The sequence below is a fragment of the Phascolarctos cinereus genome, unplaced genomic scaffold, assembly GCF_003287225.1.
Source record: "Phascolarctos cinereus isolate Bilbo 61053 unplaced genomic scaffold, phaCin_HiC Scaffold_2;HRSCAF=192, whole genome shotgun sequence".
In the NCBI taxonomy this organism is placed as follows: Eukaryota; Metazoa; Chordata; class Mammalia; order Diprotodontia; family Phascolarctidae; genus Phascolarctos; species Phascolarctos cinereus.
The window spans coordinates 310,116,084-310,134,612 of NW_027555625.1; the positions used below are offsets into that span (position 1 = coordinate 310,116,084).

Consider the following 18,529-nt stretch of genomic DNA (forward strand, 5'->3'; position numbering starts at 1 on the left):
TACCACCTATTAATTGGGGAGTGGGGGTGAGGCAGGGGGAACTACCCCATCTCTATTTCACAATGGATGCAAGATTGAAAGGTTGAGATAAGAGATACAGAAGCAAGTGCAAAAGATTCCTCCTGTGCATTGGTCATTACAGAAAATGGACTAAAAGACCTCCTTTAACACCCCATGGGATGCGTGCTCCCATCAATGTGAGAGGCCACAATTCCTCTCTCCCTGCTCATCCTTTGAGATGGTCATCCTTGTCTTTCAATAAACCTTCCAAAAACAATCTACTCATTACATAAATGTCTTGAAAATTTGAGATCCTCACAATTCTCTGAAAATCTGTGTTGGAGAGGACACAACCTTAATGTCTTTTAGAGATCAATATTGAAAATAGCTCAAAGAGGAAAATAATGCATAAAAATGGAAAAGATGACCAAAGATTACCCTTATAAAGTGACTAAGAAGACACCAATAAGTGCCAACCCAATATATCTCTACTTAAACATTGTGCACAGAAATAGCAACATTGTATGATGATCAACTATGATTGTAGCTCTTCTCAGCAATACATGCAAGACAATTCCAAAGACTTATGATGAAAAAAGCTATCTACATCCAGAGAAAGAACTGATGGAGTCTGAATGCAGATAGAAACATACTATTTTCACTTTCTTTATTTTGTGTGGTTTCTCCCCACTTCTGTTCTGCTTCTTTCACAACATGACTAATGTGGAAATGTTTCCCATGATTGCACATATATAATCTACATAAAATTGCTTACTTTCTTAGAGAGGGGAAGGAGAGAGAAAATTTGGAACTCAAAATTTTATAAAAATGAATGTTAAAAATTGTTTTTACATGGAATTAGAAAAAAATAAAATGCTATTAAAATATCTCTCTTCAATTTATTTTCCAGGTCAGTTGTTTTTCCAATAAGATATTTCACATGTTCTTTTATTTTTTTTCCCATTCTTTAGACTTTGTTTTATTGTGTCTTGATGTCTCATGGAGTCATTAGCTTCTACTTGCCCAATTCTAATTTTTAAGAAATAATTTTCTTCAGTGAAATTTTTGTATCTAGTTTTCCCATTTGGTCTGTTCTGCTTTCTAAAGAATTCTTTTCTTCAGTAACTTTTTGTGCCTCTTTTATTATTAGGCCAATTTTGTTTTTAAGGTATCATTTTCTTCAGTATTGGGGTGTATGTGTGTGTGTGTGTGTGTGCTTCTATTATCAAGCTGTTAATTCTCTTTTCATGATTTTCTTCTACCACTCTCATTTCTCTTCCCAATTTTTTCCTCTACCAATCTTAGCTCTTTCTTTAGCTCTTCCAGGATTTCTTTTTGAGCTTGGGTCCAAATAGCATTTTTCTTTGAAGTTTTGTAGCTGTTTACACATTGTTGTCTTCTTCTAAGTTTATGTCTTGGTCTTCCGTGATAACATAGCACTTTTCATGGTCAAATTCTTTTTTCATTGTTTGCTCATTTTTCCAGTCTACTTCTTGATTTTGAACTTTATGATAAAGTTGGGCTCTGCTCCTCTGGGGCTGGGGAGGCATTGTACCAAGCTTTGAGTTTTTCTTGCTGCTATTTTCAAAACTAGTTCTGGAGGTCTGCAAGTTTCCAGTTGGTATGATCCTGGGAGAGGTGAGATCACTGCTTTCTTAATTTCCATTCTGGTCTTTACCTAGGAAAGGCCTCTGGTCCCCTGTAGCCACAATCACTAGCACTCATTTCCACAATGGAACTTCAACCAAGAACACACACATGCACATACACACACACACACACACACACACACACACAAACACACACATTAGAGTTGCTCAATCAGTTCCAGCTAGTGAAAGCAGATGGTCCCCTATAATCTCTTTCTGACCAGTTGTCTGAATCTCTTACTATCTCAAGGCTGAGAGCTCCCCAAACTGCTACTGCCATTGCAGCTGCTATTGCTGCTGCTGCAGTTGCAACTATTGCTACTACATATGTGGGCTCTGGACAGACCCCCACTCCAGTGTCACAATCTTCTCCTGCTGACCACCTAAGTTTTCTTATGCCAGAAAATGTTTTACCCCAATCTTTTGTTGGCTCTCCAGCTACAAAAAAAATGGTTTGAGGTGTTATTTTAAGTTGTTTAGAGGGAAATGTTGAGAGACTCTATCTGGGTTACCTCTAATCAGCCAGCCACCTTGGCTCCACCCCTCCAATTTAATATTAAGTGTCATCACTTCCCTAGATAAGAACCAAATTTCAAGAGATAACAGTATCTGTTATAATGGTTCTATCTTAGCCAATGAGGATATTCCAATATATAAAACCCAGATCTGTTCCTTCTCATTCTAGATGTTGTCCTTTAAGCAATTGCCTCTGCGAGTGTTTTATGAATGAGTGGCTTTGCTAACTGTCATACCAAGTTCTCTACAGGCTTATTTTCTCTTCAACTATTCCCCCTCTCCCCGCTTTGTAATGCCATACTGCTTTTGATCTTCTACCATCTTCATGTCATGTCTTGAAAATAAGTCTGAATTCTGAATGGACTTAGCTTGCCCTTGACTGCCAGGTCACTAGTCATGATAAACAGATAAAGTATTTGCAGGCTGATGTAGTAGTTTCTAAGTGGGTTTTCCCCCTCTACCTTCTGTTTTGCATCAGTTACATTTCTTTAAGAAATGGTGATTGTCAATGCATCCACACACCCCACCTTATGTCCATTTCTAATTTTCTTGAGTTGACAACATATTTAAACATGCTAGGTTGTTATTGCTGTAATTACTACAGTTTCTTCTCTTCTTCCTTTTTTCTAATTCAGTATTGATTTTGACCTTTGCTCTAATTAGCTTATAATCTGATTGCACATCAACAGCTGATTCTGAAATGAATTGTATGAATCAGTAACTAGTTCTTTCCTGTCTTTTAAAATGTAGCCAGTTTTACTTTTTTTTGGGGGGGGAGGAGGATGTCATTGGGTGCTCAACACATCCACCATCTTCTAAGCCTATTTTTAAGAAGGTAATCATGTTTTATTGCATGAGGCTTTTGAGTAGTAAAAGCTCACTCTGCTTCCTTCCATCTTTCAATGCTAAACTGTATTTTCCAACATAATTTTGGCCTTCTGCCACTATACCCGCTTTCCTTTTGAAGTCACTGAGTAGAGAGGTACAGGTATACCTTCTTTTATTGCGCTTTGCTTTGTTGTGCTTTACAGGTATTGATTTTTTTAAACAAATTGAAAGTTTGTGGCAACCCTGAATCAACCAAGTCTATTGATGCCATTTTTTTCCCAACAGTATATGCTGACATCCTGTTTCTTGTATCACATTTTGATAATTCTCCCAATATTTCAAACCTTCTCATCATTATTGTATCTGTTACAATGATCTGTGACCAGTAATCTTTGATGCTATTATTTTAGTTGTTTGGGGGAGTCACAAACCACACCAATATAAGACAGAGAACTTAACTGATAAATATTGTGCGTGTTCTGATTGTTCCAGTGACTCTCCATCCCCCCATCTCTCTCCCTTTCCCCATGTTTCCCTATTCTTTGAGATACAACAATATTGAAATTAGGCCAATTAATAACCATGCCATGGTCTCCAAGTGTTCAAGCAAAAGGAAGTGTCAATCTATGCAGCAAACTTCATTGTTGTCTTATTTTGTTGCTGATCAGTCAGCAGCCATAAATATTGAGGCAAGATCCTTCACCAGCAAAAGCATTATGAATCACTGAAGGCTCAGATGACAGCTATAATTTTTTTTTGGCAATAAAGTATTTTTAATTATGGGATGTACAATTTTTCAGATGTAATGCTATTGCACACTTAATAGATTACAGGATAGTATAAATATGATTTTTGTATGAACTGGAAAACAAAAAAAAATGTGTGACTTCGCTTTATTGCAGTGGTCTAGAACCAAACCCACAATATCTCTGAGGTGCCTGTATGTGCTGACTTAACTTAGATGGTTTTAGCAAGTTCTTTGTAAGATTTTTCTATATTTTCATCCTCTGCAACAGTTCTGTTTTCTAGTAGAATTGTTTCTTATACTCATCAGAAACACTGGAAGGAGAGATGGGAAAATGTTCCCTAAAGTGGTATTCTTTCTTGCTTTTAGATGCGGCTTAAAATCAAATCTCTCCAACTGCTTTCTTTGCCTCTATGAGGAGAGCCTAGGAGGGGCCCCTTCCATTTAGCAGATACTTTTTACACTGGCACATTTTGGACTCAATGTTCCCAGAAGTCTACCATAGGTCTTCGATTCGGCACTTTTATGATCTCTTATGTCTGTGGTCCAACTAACTGTCCATATAGACAGTCTACATTTCTTCTAGTATTGTGTCCAGTTGTTGGTCATTGCATGAGGGTTCCACATTATGAATACTAACAGTTAAATAAATGTTTATGGTAAGCCTAAGAACTGTGTGATTGTTATTACCCTCTCTGCCCTTATTCTGTCCCTCTGCCACAGTAATCATGGAAGTGCAAGGGGACTGGACAGGACTAGGACCATTTGTCATGTTTCTCTTTCATGGGCTGCTGTGGCCAAAATAGATACAGTAGGTACACTGTTGGATTAGAATTCAGGAAGACCTAAATTCAAATCTCCCCTCAGACACTTTCTAACTCTATAACCACAGGAAAGTCACTTAACTTCTTAAACCTCAGCATCCTCATCCATAAAAATGAGGATAGTAATGGCACCTAACTCATAGGGGTTGCTGTGAAGATCAAAAGAGAAAACATATGTAATACACTTTGCAAATCTTAAAGCATGGCATAAATGCTAGCTGTTTTATTGTTGTGGTAGTTAGTGAGTTATCTAATGGCCAACTCTCTGCTGATGAGCCTTTTCCATATTTTGCAAAGCTAGTCCTTGGGAAGCAGACAAAGTCTAACGCAGGACCTAAACTCAAAGCCTTTTCCAGCGTGGCAGAATCTGTCAGAGTTTTAATCTCCATTATTATAAAATCCAAAAAAATCTAAAATGGGACATTTGAACATGAAGAAGACCTTATAACTATGTAGCCTGCTTTGTGAATTATATGGAGAGCGTTAGCTAGTTGATCCAGCAGTACTTTTCTCTGTCTGATCGCCTTCTACAACTCTTTTCCCATCTTCCCCAGAAAATTTCCAGTTAAGGGGGAAGGGAGGTCAAGACAGGGAGAGGGATAATAAGGGTAGAAAAATCAATGGATCTAGCATTCTTTGAGTTTACATACCATGGGTCTAGGTGGTCAAGCCTGCCTCTAGCAATCCACATCATTTTGAGTTCCTCCAGTCAAAAGCTGTTTCTTTACCATATAATCTAATTTGACTTAGCAGCCAACTTTTCCAAGGGAAGTTCAAACCCCTCAGGGGATCCAACCCTAAAAAGTCAGAGTCCAAGCCCACTGAGAGTGGAATCTTTGGGTGGCTAACTCCCCCCCCCCAATCTTCTATGTCTGGATTCAATCTCATTTTGGAAACCTCTGGGATTCAACTTATCCTCCAAGGAGATAATTACCTCAGGAGAGAGCCAAAGGGGGAACTCCTTTTCTTTTCCTGATACAAAATCAACTAATAGGAACAATCCCAAGTGAGACTGGAAATGTCAGAGGAAATAACATGTTGGTTCGTAAGCCAGAAATAGCCTAGTTTTTTTTCCTAAACCATTATCCTTAAGTCAGTGACAAGGGTGGAGTATGGGCAAGGACATGGAAAGGCTCTGGTCATTGATGCTGCTCCCCAGGTCTCTCCATGAGGAGGAGGCTCTCACTGTCAGCCAGCAACTCTCACAAAGACAGAACTGGAAAAGCCAAATTTCTACAATCCAGTCTCTTATTTTCTGCTTTAGTTAAGAATACTAGTTCCACAATTTTACCATATACTACAGCAGCCTCAGATCATTGATGTTAAGAAGATTCAGATCTGAACCTTGAGTCAATGGGGAGATGCTATTCTACCTTTCACCCATGGGGATAAAAAAGTATTCAATACCCTAGAGAAGTTAATCAGTTAATAAAGATTTGTTACCAGCTTAGCATGCAAGCATTTATTTTCTGAGAGTAGTATTACCATTGGTTTAAAATTTTAAGGCTGCAATTGTATTTACTCTAGCAAAGAAATATTGACTACTAGTAATTGTCTACCCATCCTTTAAAAATTGATTGTGCTTTTTGGATATGCCTTTGTAAATTAAAGTTACAAATGCCTTCAACGTGAAAAAAAATCTTTTATATGCTAGATGTTGGTGACAGAAAGAAAAGCAAGAGATAGTTAGTCCCTCTTCAAGGAGCTCACAGTCTAATGGGGGAGACAACATGTAAACAACTATGTACAAACAAACTATATACAGGATAAATTGGAAATGGTCAATAGAAAGAAGGCATTAAAATTAAGGGGGCCAGGAGAGACTTCCTGTAGAATATAAGGATTTAGATAAAAACTGAAGGAAGCCAGGGAATCCAAGAGGCAAAATTAAGGAAGATGAGAGTTCCAGGCATGAGGGACAGCCAGTAGAAGTGGCCAGAATTGGGAAAATGGCATGTCTATTTGAGGAACAGCAAGGAGGCCAGTGTTACCAGATCACTGAGTATGGGGTGGGGGGGGCGGGGGAGAGGCGGGTAGGGCACAGAGGTAAGGGAGAAGGAGGCAGGCTATAAGAACACAGGAAAAGTGAGTGAGGAGAGGTTTACATAATGAAGGACTATGAATGATAAAACAGGTGATTTTTATTTGATCCTGGACATGATGGGGAGCTATTGGATTATATCGCATAAGAATGTGACATGGTCAGACCTGGACTTTAGTAAGATCACCTTGACAGCTGAATTAGGAACCTCAACTCTGTGCTCTGCACAAAGGCAATACTTAATAAATTCAGATCCCAATAGGTCAGACTTTGTGACAAGTACACTCTACCTTACTTATCTCTAGCATTCAAGTAACTAGAACTCTCTATTAAATAATTTCTCCATTTCGATGGTCTGATAAACACTACTGTACCTAAAGATCCAAGGACTTCTGACACATTCTGAAATGTCTTTGGAACCACCAAAAAAAGACTTTTCTATGTTCAATCCACTTTTGAAGACTTTCCTGATCTCCCCAGCTACTAATATCACTGCCATCCCCCCATCTCCACTCCACCCCCCACCATTTACCTGGTATTTATTTTGTACATACTTTTGAAATAATATTTGAACTCTGGTCCTCTTGACTCTAGGGCAGCACTCTATGCACTGCTCTACCTAGCCGTCCAGTAGATACTGGAATTTAAACTATAGAGGACTAAAAATGTTCTTAGAAATATGAGCTCAACACCTCCAGGCTGACTGATGGCTGAGTAGGAGAAGATGGAAGGACCTTCTACTGTTGAGGGATGCCAAATATAATTGTGCTGACCAGACATGTATGGTCTGTGGCAGTAGGGAAAAGGAGCTAGCACACATCTGGTGAGTACAGTAGTGAGGGGCAGGGACCCTGTTGACTGTAGGCACATGCAGGAGAGCGGAGTCCCTGGTTTCAGTTCCAGGACAAAGAGGACAGCTGTGGTTTGCAGCCGCTGGAGGGATGGCAGGGAGCAAGATCATTTGCAGAACAGTGTGGCTAGGGGCCCTAGCTGTGGCTTAGGAGTGGAGAGGAGAGCCCAAGATTGGGCCCCAATACACACTTCATAAAATAACAAGTAGAACGACCTGTGGCTTGGAGCATCATTTCCCCATACCTCAAGACTACAACTTGATTATACTAATAGTTGCTAAAGATAAAATAAAACCAAAATTGTATAAATAAAAATGAATGAGCAAAGGAGAAAGAACCCAACTATAGATAATTACTATGGGAATAGAGAAGATCTGGGTTTATATTCCAGGAAGACAGTGGAGCTAAAAAAGCCACTTTTTTTTTCTATGAGAAATGCCAAATGGTCCCAAGCACAAAGAGTTCTTGGAAGAACTTAAAAAGGACTTTAATTCCTTGAAAACTAGTAATGGGCAATGGGAAGCTAATGACATTCTAAGACATCAAGAAATAATAAAACAAAATCAAAAGGATGAAAAATTAGGAGAGAAAGTGAAAATCTCACCAGAAAAACAACAGATCTGGAGAACAGGTCAAGGAAAAATAATACAAGAATAGTTGGACTACCTGAAAAATTATGATTAAAAAAAAAATTTTGATACAATTTTTTAAGAAATTATCAAGGAAAATTGCCCTCAAGTTCTAGAACTAGAAGGCAAAGTAGGAATATTAAAAAATCCACAGATCACTACCTGAAAGAGATCCCAGGAGGAGCACTTACAAGATTATCATAGCCAAGTTTCAAAGCTCCCAAGTTAAGGAGAAAATATTGGATGCCACAAGAAAAAAAATATCATGGAGCTACAATAATGATTACAGAAGATCTAGCAGCTACTATACCATAGGTCTTGTAATACTATATTCCGTAGAGCAAAAGAGCTGGGGTTATGACCAAGGGTGACTTACTCAACAAAGATAAGTATAATCCTGAATGGAGTAAAGACATTTAACAAACTCAAAGACCTTGAGGTTTTAGTAACAAAAATCTCAGAACTTAAGGGAAAATTTGACATATAATATCCAGGAGAAATTATAAGGGAGTCAATAAGGTCAAATGTTTACTTTGTACATATTAAAATATTAGAAGTACTCTTATGATTGTCATCATTATTTGGATAGTCTGAAAAAAAGACATGGTCTGAGTTAATTATGATGGGGTGATTCTAAAAAAAATCTGTAGGGAGAGATAAAAAGGAGTAATTATCTCATACAAACGAGACATAAAAGGAAAAACATACAGAAGAAACCGGTAGGGGGAGGGTAGGTAGTACGAAAATCTTACTTTCATGGGGAATGAATTAAAGATGGAACAACATATATATCTAGAAGGGTACAAAAGCTTTCTAGATTTAGAAAGAAATAAGAGGGCAAGGGGATAGGTCGGGGGAGAGGATAAGGAAGGAACTCTTAAAGGGCTAAGTAGGTTAAGGAATAAGAGAATAAGGTAGCGAGTAGAAGTAAAGTGGAGGAGTGAGGAGGGACAGGGTAAATGGGGTGAGAAGGATAATGAAGAAAAATAGGAAGGAAGAAAATACCCAAGTAATTGTAGCTTAGAATGTGAATGGAATGAATTTACCCATAAAATGGAAATGGATAGCAAATTAAAAATTTGAATTCAACAATACGTTGCTTCCAGGAAATATTATAAAAATGAGAAGTACACACAATGATTAAAATAAAGTGCAGGAGTAGAATTTAGTATGTGAAAAAAGCAGAGATAGTAATCATGATCTCAGACAAAGATAAAGTAAAAATACATTTAATCAAAAGTGAAAAATAGAGAAACTACAATATCAGCAATATTATTCAATATTGTTTTAGACCATTTAAAATACCTAGACAGAATAAAATATTTGAATGTGTATCTGCCAAAACAGACACAGGAACTATATGAACATAAACATAAAATACTTTTTATACAAATAAACTCAGATTAAATAATTAAAGCAATATTTATTGTTCATGGGTAGGTAAAGGCAATATAATTTTATAAATGAGAATTTTACCTGATTAATTTATTCAATGTTATCCCAATTAAATGAATAGAAAAATATATTTTACTGAGTTAGAAAAAATAATGACAAAGTTTATTTGGAAGAACAAAAGTTTACAAACTTCAAAGAAACCAGAGGAAAAAGATGTAAAGGGAGTAGATTCAGCAGTACCAGAACTTAAACTATATTGTAAGGTGATGGCATTGTTGAAGTGCAAAAAGGATAAAATTTTCATTTATAAATAAAACCTATGTAGCCAAGAATAGAAGGAATGGAGAAAATTTGGGGTGGGGGGAAACTTTCATAGACAATCTCTCAGATAGGATGTGATTGAGTTGGAATATCGCTCTGGTGTTGGAAATAATGAACTGGTTGATTTAGAAAAAACATGGAAAGACCTGGACTTATGAAGGAAGATGCTATCCATCTTCAGAGAAACAAATGATAGGAAGAAATAAGCATAGTACAGTCTTACAAAAATGTGTATGAGTGTATATGTGTGTGTGTTTATATCTATCTATCTATCTATCTATCTATCTATCCATGCTTAATTGTAGCTTTCTTTAGGGTAGTGGGGGGAGGGAAAATAAAGTAAAAAGTGCACAGCAGAGAACAAAAGAAAACAAACAGGGAAGTAAAGAAAAGTTGGGCAACTTTGAAAGCAATCTATAGCATTTATTATATAGGTTTTCTTGAAATGGAAATTTATTGTTTTATATTGAATCCTCTTTTTATGGTTTGCTGTGTACATGGCATTGTTTTTTTTTTCTTATTTGGTATTTGTTTAAAATAGAAAAATACAAAGAATAAATAAGGAATATGAGCTCATAGATTTAGATCTGGGAGGGCCCTTATAGGTTATCTCCTTCAACTCCTTTATTTTACAGACAAAGAAACTGAAGCCAAGAAATATTTAGTGACTAATTTAAGGTCCCACAGCAAACTGGTATCAGAAATGGGATTTGAAACCTTGTCTTCTAACAACAAATCCATCACTACATTACTTTGCTTTATCCTCACAAGAACCCTATCACTGAGGTAAGGAAATGATTATTATCCTCAATTAATAGATGATGAAACAGCCTTGGAGGCCAAAGGGACTGACAATCCATCCCCAAGTCACACGGCTAACAAATGGCAGATTCAGGATTCTAACCTTGCTCTCAAGTCTCCCAGTTCAAGGCCTTTTTAAAAAAAAAATTGAAGTGTTTTAATTACATAAGCAGGTATAAGCACAAACAATTGAAATGTAAATCACCATTTTCAAACTGTTATTCATGAAAAACATGTCACCCAATGGCCCCTCCAGAAATACTTTCTGTTTCTTCTTTTTGAATGTAATAGCATTTCAGTCCTTCAGGATTTAACTTAAGCTAAATGAAAACAACAGCAACAAAAACAAGATGGAGGAGATGTGACTAAACTGAAGTTGAAATGAAAGAGCTCTGGAGGGATTAGATAGGATGAAGGAGACTGTATGGTATAATGCCTGGCATATAATAAACACTAACTAAATGTTTATTGAATGGCTGACAGACTAAAGGTGATTTATCCAAGGTCCCATAGGTAGCACATACCAAAGCAGGAATTTGAATCCATGCCCTTTCTCTATAAATTGAGTTTTTCATCAGTAACTGCTATAATGTGCTGTCTCCGTAAGACATCTAGTTCAGAGCCTTCATTTTGCAGAAACCAAAAGGCCTATAAATAGGAAGTGCCTTACCTAAGGTCAGAACGTGATTTGGTGGTAGAGACAAAATGTTCAGACCATTGAATAATATACTTCTCTCGCCTCATGCCAGCTCATCCTGTACAAATTAAAGAGTAAATAAACTATACTACAAGGAGCAGAGGGCCTGCACTCAACTCTCTCTACATGAATACGAGTGCCTTGCGTCGATTGTTGGGGGGGGAAAACAATCAATCAATTAATTCTAGACTTCCTCATCATAAAGACAGAGCCACAGATCCTAAGTTTGACTTGGAAGGGGACTTTAGAGGTTGGCTGGTTCAGCCCCCAGCCTACACAAGCCCCAGTAGAATTCCGGTTTTGATGCAGCCCAAGCACATGAAGCTCGAACCACATGAGTGGATTCATGATGATGAAAAGATTAGAAAAGTGCTGGGACAGAATCAGGGACCAAACTGATTTTATCATGTGCTGGCACAGGACTGTGTTCCCTCTCTGGTATTTTCTTTTTCTTCCCCACCTCATTACACAGAGGTATTCTTCACATGCTGAATTTCTTGAAACAGACCATGTCTTCTAGTAGTAATAACACCTTACAAGTGTTTAGCCCTACTTCTCAGTTAACATTCAGTGTTTCACATTCAGTTTTTTGGTCCTCATGGCAATCCTCTGAGGTGTATGTGTATTATAATTCATAATAGTTATGATATATAATTTTTTAAAATATAATTAAAAATTACAAATTACTATATATATACCTATACATAATATATAGATATTATTTTCCCCATATTGCAAATGAAGAAACTGAAGCCTAGAGTTTTAATGATTTGCATGAAGTTTAATAGCAAGTCAGTGATAGAGCCAAGACTAGAACCTAGGTCTTCTGACTCTTACTACTACTACTACTGCTACTACTACTGCTACTGTTACTACTAGTACTTTTACTACTACTACTACTTGAAAGTGTACTTTCAAGTACACTTAAAGACATTCTCTTCTCTCCCCTCCTCTCCTCTCCCCTCTCCCCTTTCCCCACCCCTGTCCCACCCCCTTTCCTCCCCCTTCTACTCCCCCCACCCTTCACTCTTCCTCAGTTCCACAGTTAAGGGAAAAAACCCAAAGAAGGGAAGTAACTTTACAGCAGAACCAAAACCTGCACAAGAACCCAAGTAACCTGACATTACTCAGGGCTGTTTCTCATGCCCAGCCCTCTCAACTATCCAGGTAGTTGAAATAAGCAAATTAAAAAACTTTGAAACACACACACACACACACACACACACACACACACACACACACACACACACACACAAGACTATAACCTCCTTATGAGTTGAAATTGTTTTCTTCTTTGTACTTAAATCCTGCAGGGTTGGGGAACCTGTGGCTTCAAGGCCACATGTTGCCTTCTAGGTCCTTGGGTGTGGCCTTTTGACTGAGTCCAAGTTTTAGAGAACAAATCATTTTATTTAGGGGATTTGTTCTGTGACATTTGGTTTTAGTCAAAGGGCCATACTTGAGGACCTAGAGGGCGCATGTGACCTTGAAGCCACAGGTTTCCCACCCCTGCACCTAGCTTCTAGCAGGGTGCCTGGTAAAGAGTAGATGCATAATAATAACTTGTTAATTGATAGATTAATATATCGGGCATTTCCTTAAATGACTGGCCATAGGAATTAGATTTGGGAGGGATTTTAGACACCAATAATCCCTGTATTTTGTAGATTACGAAACTGAAACCCAGAGGGGACACTGACTTGCCCAAGTGACTTAGTAGCAGTGAAGATTTAATCCCAGCTTTTCTGGCTCTAAATTCAGTGTTCTTTCTTATTGGTCACAATTCCTCAAGGAATCCTGTGTATACAGATGCAAAATATAGGGTGTATCTATGTATTTTATGAAATATATATGTTCTTGTGAGGAATAATAACAGATGGTGAGGATGATTTTTTTTTTTGGCGAGAATGATTAAAGAAGAGAGATGGGATGCTATTGGTTGATGGTAGATGAGAACAATGGAGATTCCTTGCTCAGCAAAATTTTCATAGAGTTAAGCATTTGGGGAACACTTGGAAAGGAACAAGAAGAGATTTTGTTCTGTAAATGGTACAATTCATTCTTGGGGCATGCATTTCTAATTGTTTTCAATACGTTATTCACCTTATGGACAGGCTTCCTCTAAATATTAAGTAGACTCTACAGAGTTGTTAACCCTCATTAGGCATGTTTCTAAAATGTCAGTATTAATTTAGCATATGATAATTCTATTATGGAATTTTAGATTGAATAGTATAGCTATTGTATGTTTAAGTGCCAAATGACTATGGGTTATTAAAAACATATTGATTAAGGCTCAAGAAACCATGTAATAGAGACATATCTCATTACAAAACAATTAACCCTCCAATATGTTTTTTAAGTCAGATGGTATTTATTTAATGTACAATAACTGCCTTATGAAGTACAAATTAAAGACACACATGGGCCACTTCATTTATAAAAATTCCATTTACAGAAAGAATATAGGCCAAAAGTTGACCAAAAGTTTGATAATTCATATAGCCAGAAGGGAAAAAAATATCCCCAAACTGCTGGAAAGGCAGTTTCTGAAGAATTATGGAAAGTTCCCTAAAGAGAGCTCCCAGCAAAGCAACTGATAACAGCTCTTCAAAAAAAGTGGGGAGTCAAGTTATTTTTCATGTACCATTACTGCAGACAAAGTGGATTGAGGTTATGAGCTGGACCAGCCTTGAATTCAGGGAACATCAGAACGCTCACACTTCTTGGTCGGCTGCTTTCCACTGGTGTTAACCTTCAAGACTTTACTGGCAGTTCTACTTTCCTATGTAGTCTTTCAGTACAATTCCATTAAGATATTTATAACAGTTAGAAAATCATAAACTCTCATGGGTCAAAGGTACTTCAGAGGTTATATAATCCAGTTATAAAGTGTTATATAGTGTCAAACTCAAAAAGAAATTATCCCCATGGACTTCATATTGACTTAGAAAACTACAAATTAACATTGTCTATGTTGTATTGAATTTTTATTTATTTTGTTAATCATTTCCCAATCACATTTTAATCTGGTTCCAGTTGCACTGGGAGTTTTGCAGTCCACTGGGGGAAGCTGGCCTGAGTTTGACACTACTGATGTAGTCCAACCTTTACATGACCAGCAATCCCCCTGCATACCACTACCACCACCAAGTAGTCTTCAAACTTCTATGTGAAGACCACCAGAAATAGGGAACCCCTACCTCCCAAGGCAGCCCATTCTACATTCAAATAATCCTAAATGTCATGAAATGTTTTCCTAAAATCAGGCTAAAATCTGCCTCATTATAATACCCACCTATCGTTCCTCGTTCTTCCCTCTGGTACTAAACAAAGAACATTTAATCCCTCTTCTAGATGAAAGCCCTCCAAATAGAGAGCTATCACGTTTTCCCCCAGATCTTCTCTTATTTAGGATATACTTCCCAGTTCATTAAATGGAGCATCATATGGCAAAGTCTCTTGTCCTTTCACCATCCTGTCCACCCTCATCCAGACTTGCTCTAATTTGCTGAATCCTCCTGAAAATGGTGTACGCAGAGTTGAATACTGTACTCCCCATGGCTGAACATGGAAGAGGACAGTGGAACTATTGCTGCCCTCTTTCTGGACACTGTGTCTTGCAATGTGGCCTAAGATTACATTTGCCCTTTCTGGCTACCATGTCACATGGTTGGTGAACTCATATTGACTTTGCAGTCTATTAAAAACCCAAGATCTTTTTCACACAAACTACTGACCAGTCATACCTTTCTTACCCTGTACTTGTATACTTAAAATAACATCTAGGTATGAGACTTTATGTTATTTGATTCGTAATATTCAGATTCATATAATGGCATCAGGGTTGGAATTAGGCAGTATGTCATAATGTACTGGATTAAGAGACAAGAGGCTTGCATTCTCTTGATATATGACCTTGGGTGTGTTATTAGTTTCCTCATTTCTCAGTTTCCTCATCAGCGAAAAAGATCTTTCTCCATTAATGTCCTCCTCCAATGTCATGGAGAAACCCTTACAGTCTCTTAGGCTATGTAGTGTAGTGTCCGCTGAGTTGGAAGGGCTGGTATCATATTGTGTAGCTTCTGTGCAAAGACCAGCCTCACTAATTAGGTTTACGGAGACTCATTATCAGGTTGTTGTAGAGTGAGAAAATTTTCAGCCACAGTAACTCACAACTGGAGCTTATAACATATATTGATGAAGAAAATGCCCACATCAACAACAAAATAAAATCACAGATCTTTTGTTTACTGAAGTGAATAAAATATACATGAAACACTGACAGTAACTACTTTATAGGAGCATTGTGAGGAAAAGGGGAAATATTATATACATAAGTACTTTATAACCACAAAATTCTATGTATACATAAACTGTTATTATTTTGGAAACTGTATCTATTAGTTATATCAAACTCTGGTCCTAAAGCTGCAGTAAGCAGGTAATCCTGCCCCCACCCCCACAGTGATCCCAAGGCCTGGCAATTTGCTCCTATTCTAGAAAGGGTAAGGATTCTTGCTTTAGAAGTCCTGATAACTCCTTTCTCTCCCTCTTCCTTCCAAATAAGAGAGAGGAAAGGTTAGTACTTTGCAACCTTTGCTCACCTTTCAAAGAAGTGGCCATCAATGGGTGGAAACCACTCCAGGGTGACTGAGGTGGGTGTCCGATCTACAATCTGGGGAGTCAGGGCTATGGGAGCAGGCTTCTGGGCAGGCTGCCAGCTCTGGTAGACGAGATCCAAGTAGCAGTGCATTCTCGCCACTTGATTGGGCGTGAAGGAGTCAGTGCAGTCATCTTCTACAAACCAGCAAAAAGAGAGATAAGAATGGGGGGTGGAGGGAGGAGAGGAGAGAATTATGACATCAGCTGGCGGGGGAGTGTGCATGCCCGAGCTCTTGCCAATGCCAAGGTTGGCCTCTTCCAGCACTCTGGAGTTAATGGTGTGTGAACAAATTACTATAGTCATCACTTCTGCAGACAGGTGAAAGGAAACAGAAAGGGGGGGGGAATAGAAATTACATTGAAAAGTACACCCAGGGAATGCCAGAGAACTGACTGGAAGTTATGGAAAGGTGGGAAGTGAGAACAGTAATATGGTACAATAGATAGCCCTGTGGATTAGTAATGAAGAGAATTAGTTCGAGTTTTGGCTTTTATTAAGCTGACTTGACTAAGTAGCTACCCTCTCTGGACCTGAGATTCTCCATCTAGGGTTAGGAATAGGAGTTGTCTAGATGATCTCTAAGGTTCCTATTAGCTCTACTCGTCTATGTTCTAAGGTCTTTTTCCAGATCTAATATTTCATGTTCTAGTACCTTAGTTTCTAAGGTCCATGCCAGTTCTATCACATTCATGCTAGCTAATCTTAATTGAACCACTATTTTCCATGAAATCAATTTGCTTAATAATTCAGCTTTTCTGGATATTTAGATTTCTTACATTGTGGATTTACTTTTGTTTGCAGTTAAAAATAAAACTTTTTTAAAAAGTTTGTATTCTCAGGTTAACCCTTTATGGCTTAGAGAGTATATGCCTGTATAATTGTGTTCTTTTTCATCTTCATTAGAAAGTCATAGATTAAAGAAAGGCCTTCCTCAGATTCTATTGAGTCAAATCTTCTCATCCAGTATATGAGGAAAATGAGGCCCAGGGATGTTAAGTGATTTGGTCAAAGTCATATAAGTAATAAGCATCAGAGATGGGATTTGAACACACATCACCATGATTTTGTTTTTGGTTTTTTTTCTTTCTTTTTTTTGGTAGGCAATGGGGTAAAGTGACTTGCCCAAGGTCATACAACTAGTAAAGGTCAAGTGTCCAAGACCAGATTTGAACTCAGGTCCTCCTGACTCCAGGGCCAGTGCTCTACCCACTGTGCCAACTACCTACCCCATCATAAGTTTTTCTTTCTCTGAACTAAAGTTTTAATTTCCAACCTGATCTCCAAATTGTTTTCTGATAGTATAATCAATATACATTATGCAAAGACAATTATAACGTCAGAGGACTCAGGATTGAAGAATGCAGTTGAAGAAGACATATTCTTGCTGTTTTGGGGTTTGGACTAGAAGATTTCTAAAGTGCTTTCCAATCTCAGGGTTCTGTGATTCCATGATGGTCTTAAGATATAAACTGTACTCCTAGAATATTACAAAACCAGGAGCCTGGGAAATTCCATTCATTCTTAATATATAACAATATTCCTTTAAATTTATGTACCATAATTTGCTCATCCATTCCCCAATTGATGTGCACCAAATTGGTTTCCAAGTCTTTGCTACAACCAAAAATACTGCTATAAATATTTGCATATGTATGAGTCCTTTCCCTCTGTCTTTAACCTATTTGGAGTAGATGCCTACTAGTGGTATCACTAAGTCAAAGATTATGTTCAGCTTCAGTAACTTTAACGAAGTTCCAAATTGCTCTCTAGAACGGTTGGATCATTTCCTAGCTTCACCAAAATTGCCTTAAGTGTGCCCGTTTTCAGATATCTCCTTCAACAATTGTCAATTTACTTTTTGGGGGAACTTTGCCAATTTAATGGGCATGAGATGGAACTTCAGGGTTGTTTTAATTTGCACATATTTTATTACTAAAATTTTGGCAGCTACATTAATTTTTACAGGCTATTAGTTGACTAGAACAGGAAAAAACACACACACAAACAAAAAACCCACAGCACCACTATGCACATTCATTTGCTAATCTTGTCCTACACAATAGGTGAAGGATCACAGAACCTTAGAGGTATAAGGGGCCTCAGAGGTGATCTAATATAAGCCATACCTTAAAAAGAATCCTTACTATAACATTGCCAGCAAGAAGATACATGGACTTTGCTTGAAAGTCTCTATGGAATAGGAACCTATAACTTCCTAAGGCACCCATCTTAACTTTTTTTTTTTGGCAATTGGGGTTAAGTGACTTGCCCAGGGTCACGCAGCTAGTAAGTGTCAAGTGTTTGGTCTGAGGTTGGATTTGAACTCAGGTCCTCCTGACTTCAGGACCAGTGCTCTATCCATTGCACCACCTAGCTGCCCGCCATCTTAACTTTCAGATACCTCTAATTGTTAAGCAGTTTTATCAGACCCAAATCTGTCTCACTACAACTTCTACCCATTGCTCTTAGTTTTGTCCTCTGGAATAAAGAGGAACAAGTCTAATCCCCCTTGTATGGCAGTCTTTTTAATACTTAAGATAGATAACAATCTTTCAAATCTCAATTA

At 37.8% G+C, this 18,529-nt stretch overlaps 1 protein-coding gene across 1 annotated transcript in view; it reads right to left on the reverse strand.

The window, feature by feature from the left end:
• PAPPA (pappalysin 1) overlaps positions 1-18,529 on the reverse strand; it is a 283,134-nt gene that overhangs the window by 176,776 nt on the left and 87,829 nt on the right. The window contains exon 5 of the mRNA XM_020990609.2: positions 15,905-16,097. Within this exon, the coding sequence (XP_020846268.1) occupies positions 15,905-16,097 (193 nt within the window). The remainder of the gene's footprint in view (positions 1-15,904; positions 16,098-18,529) is intronic.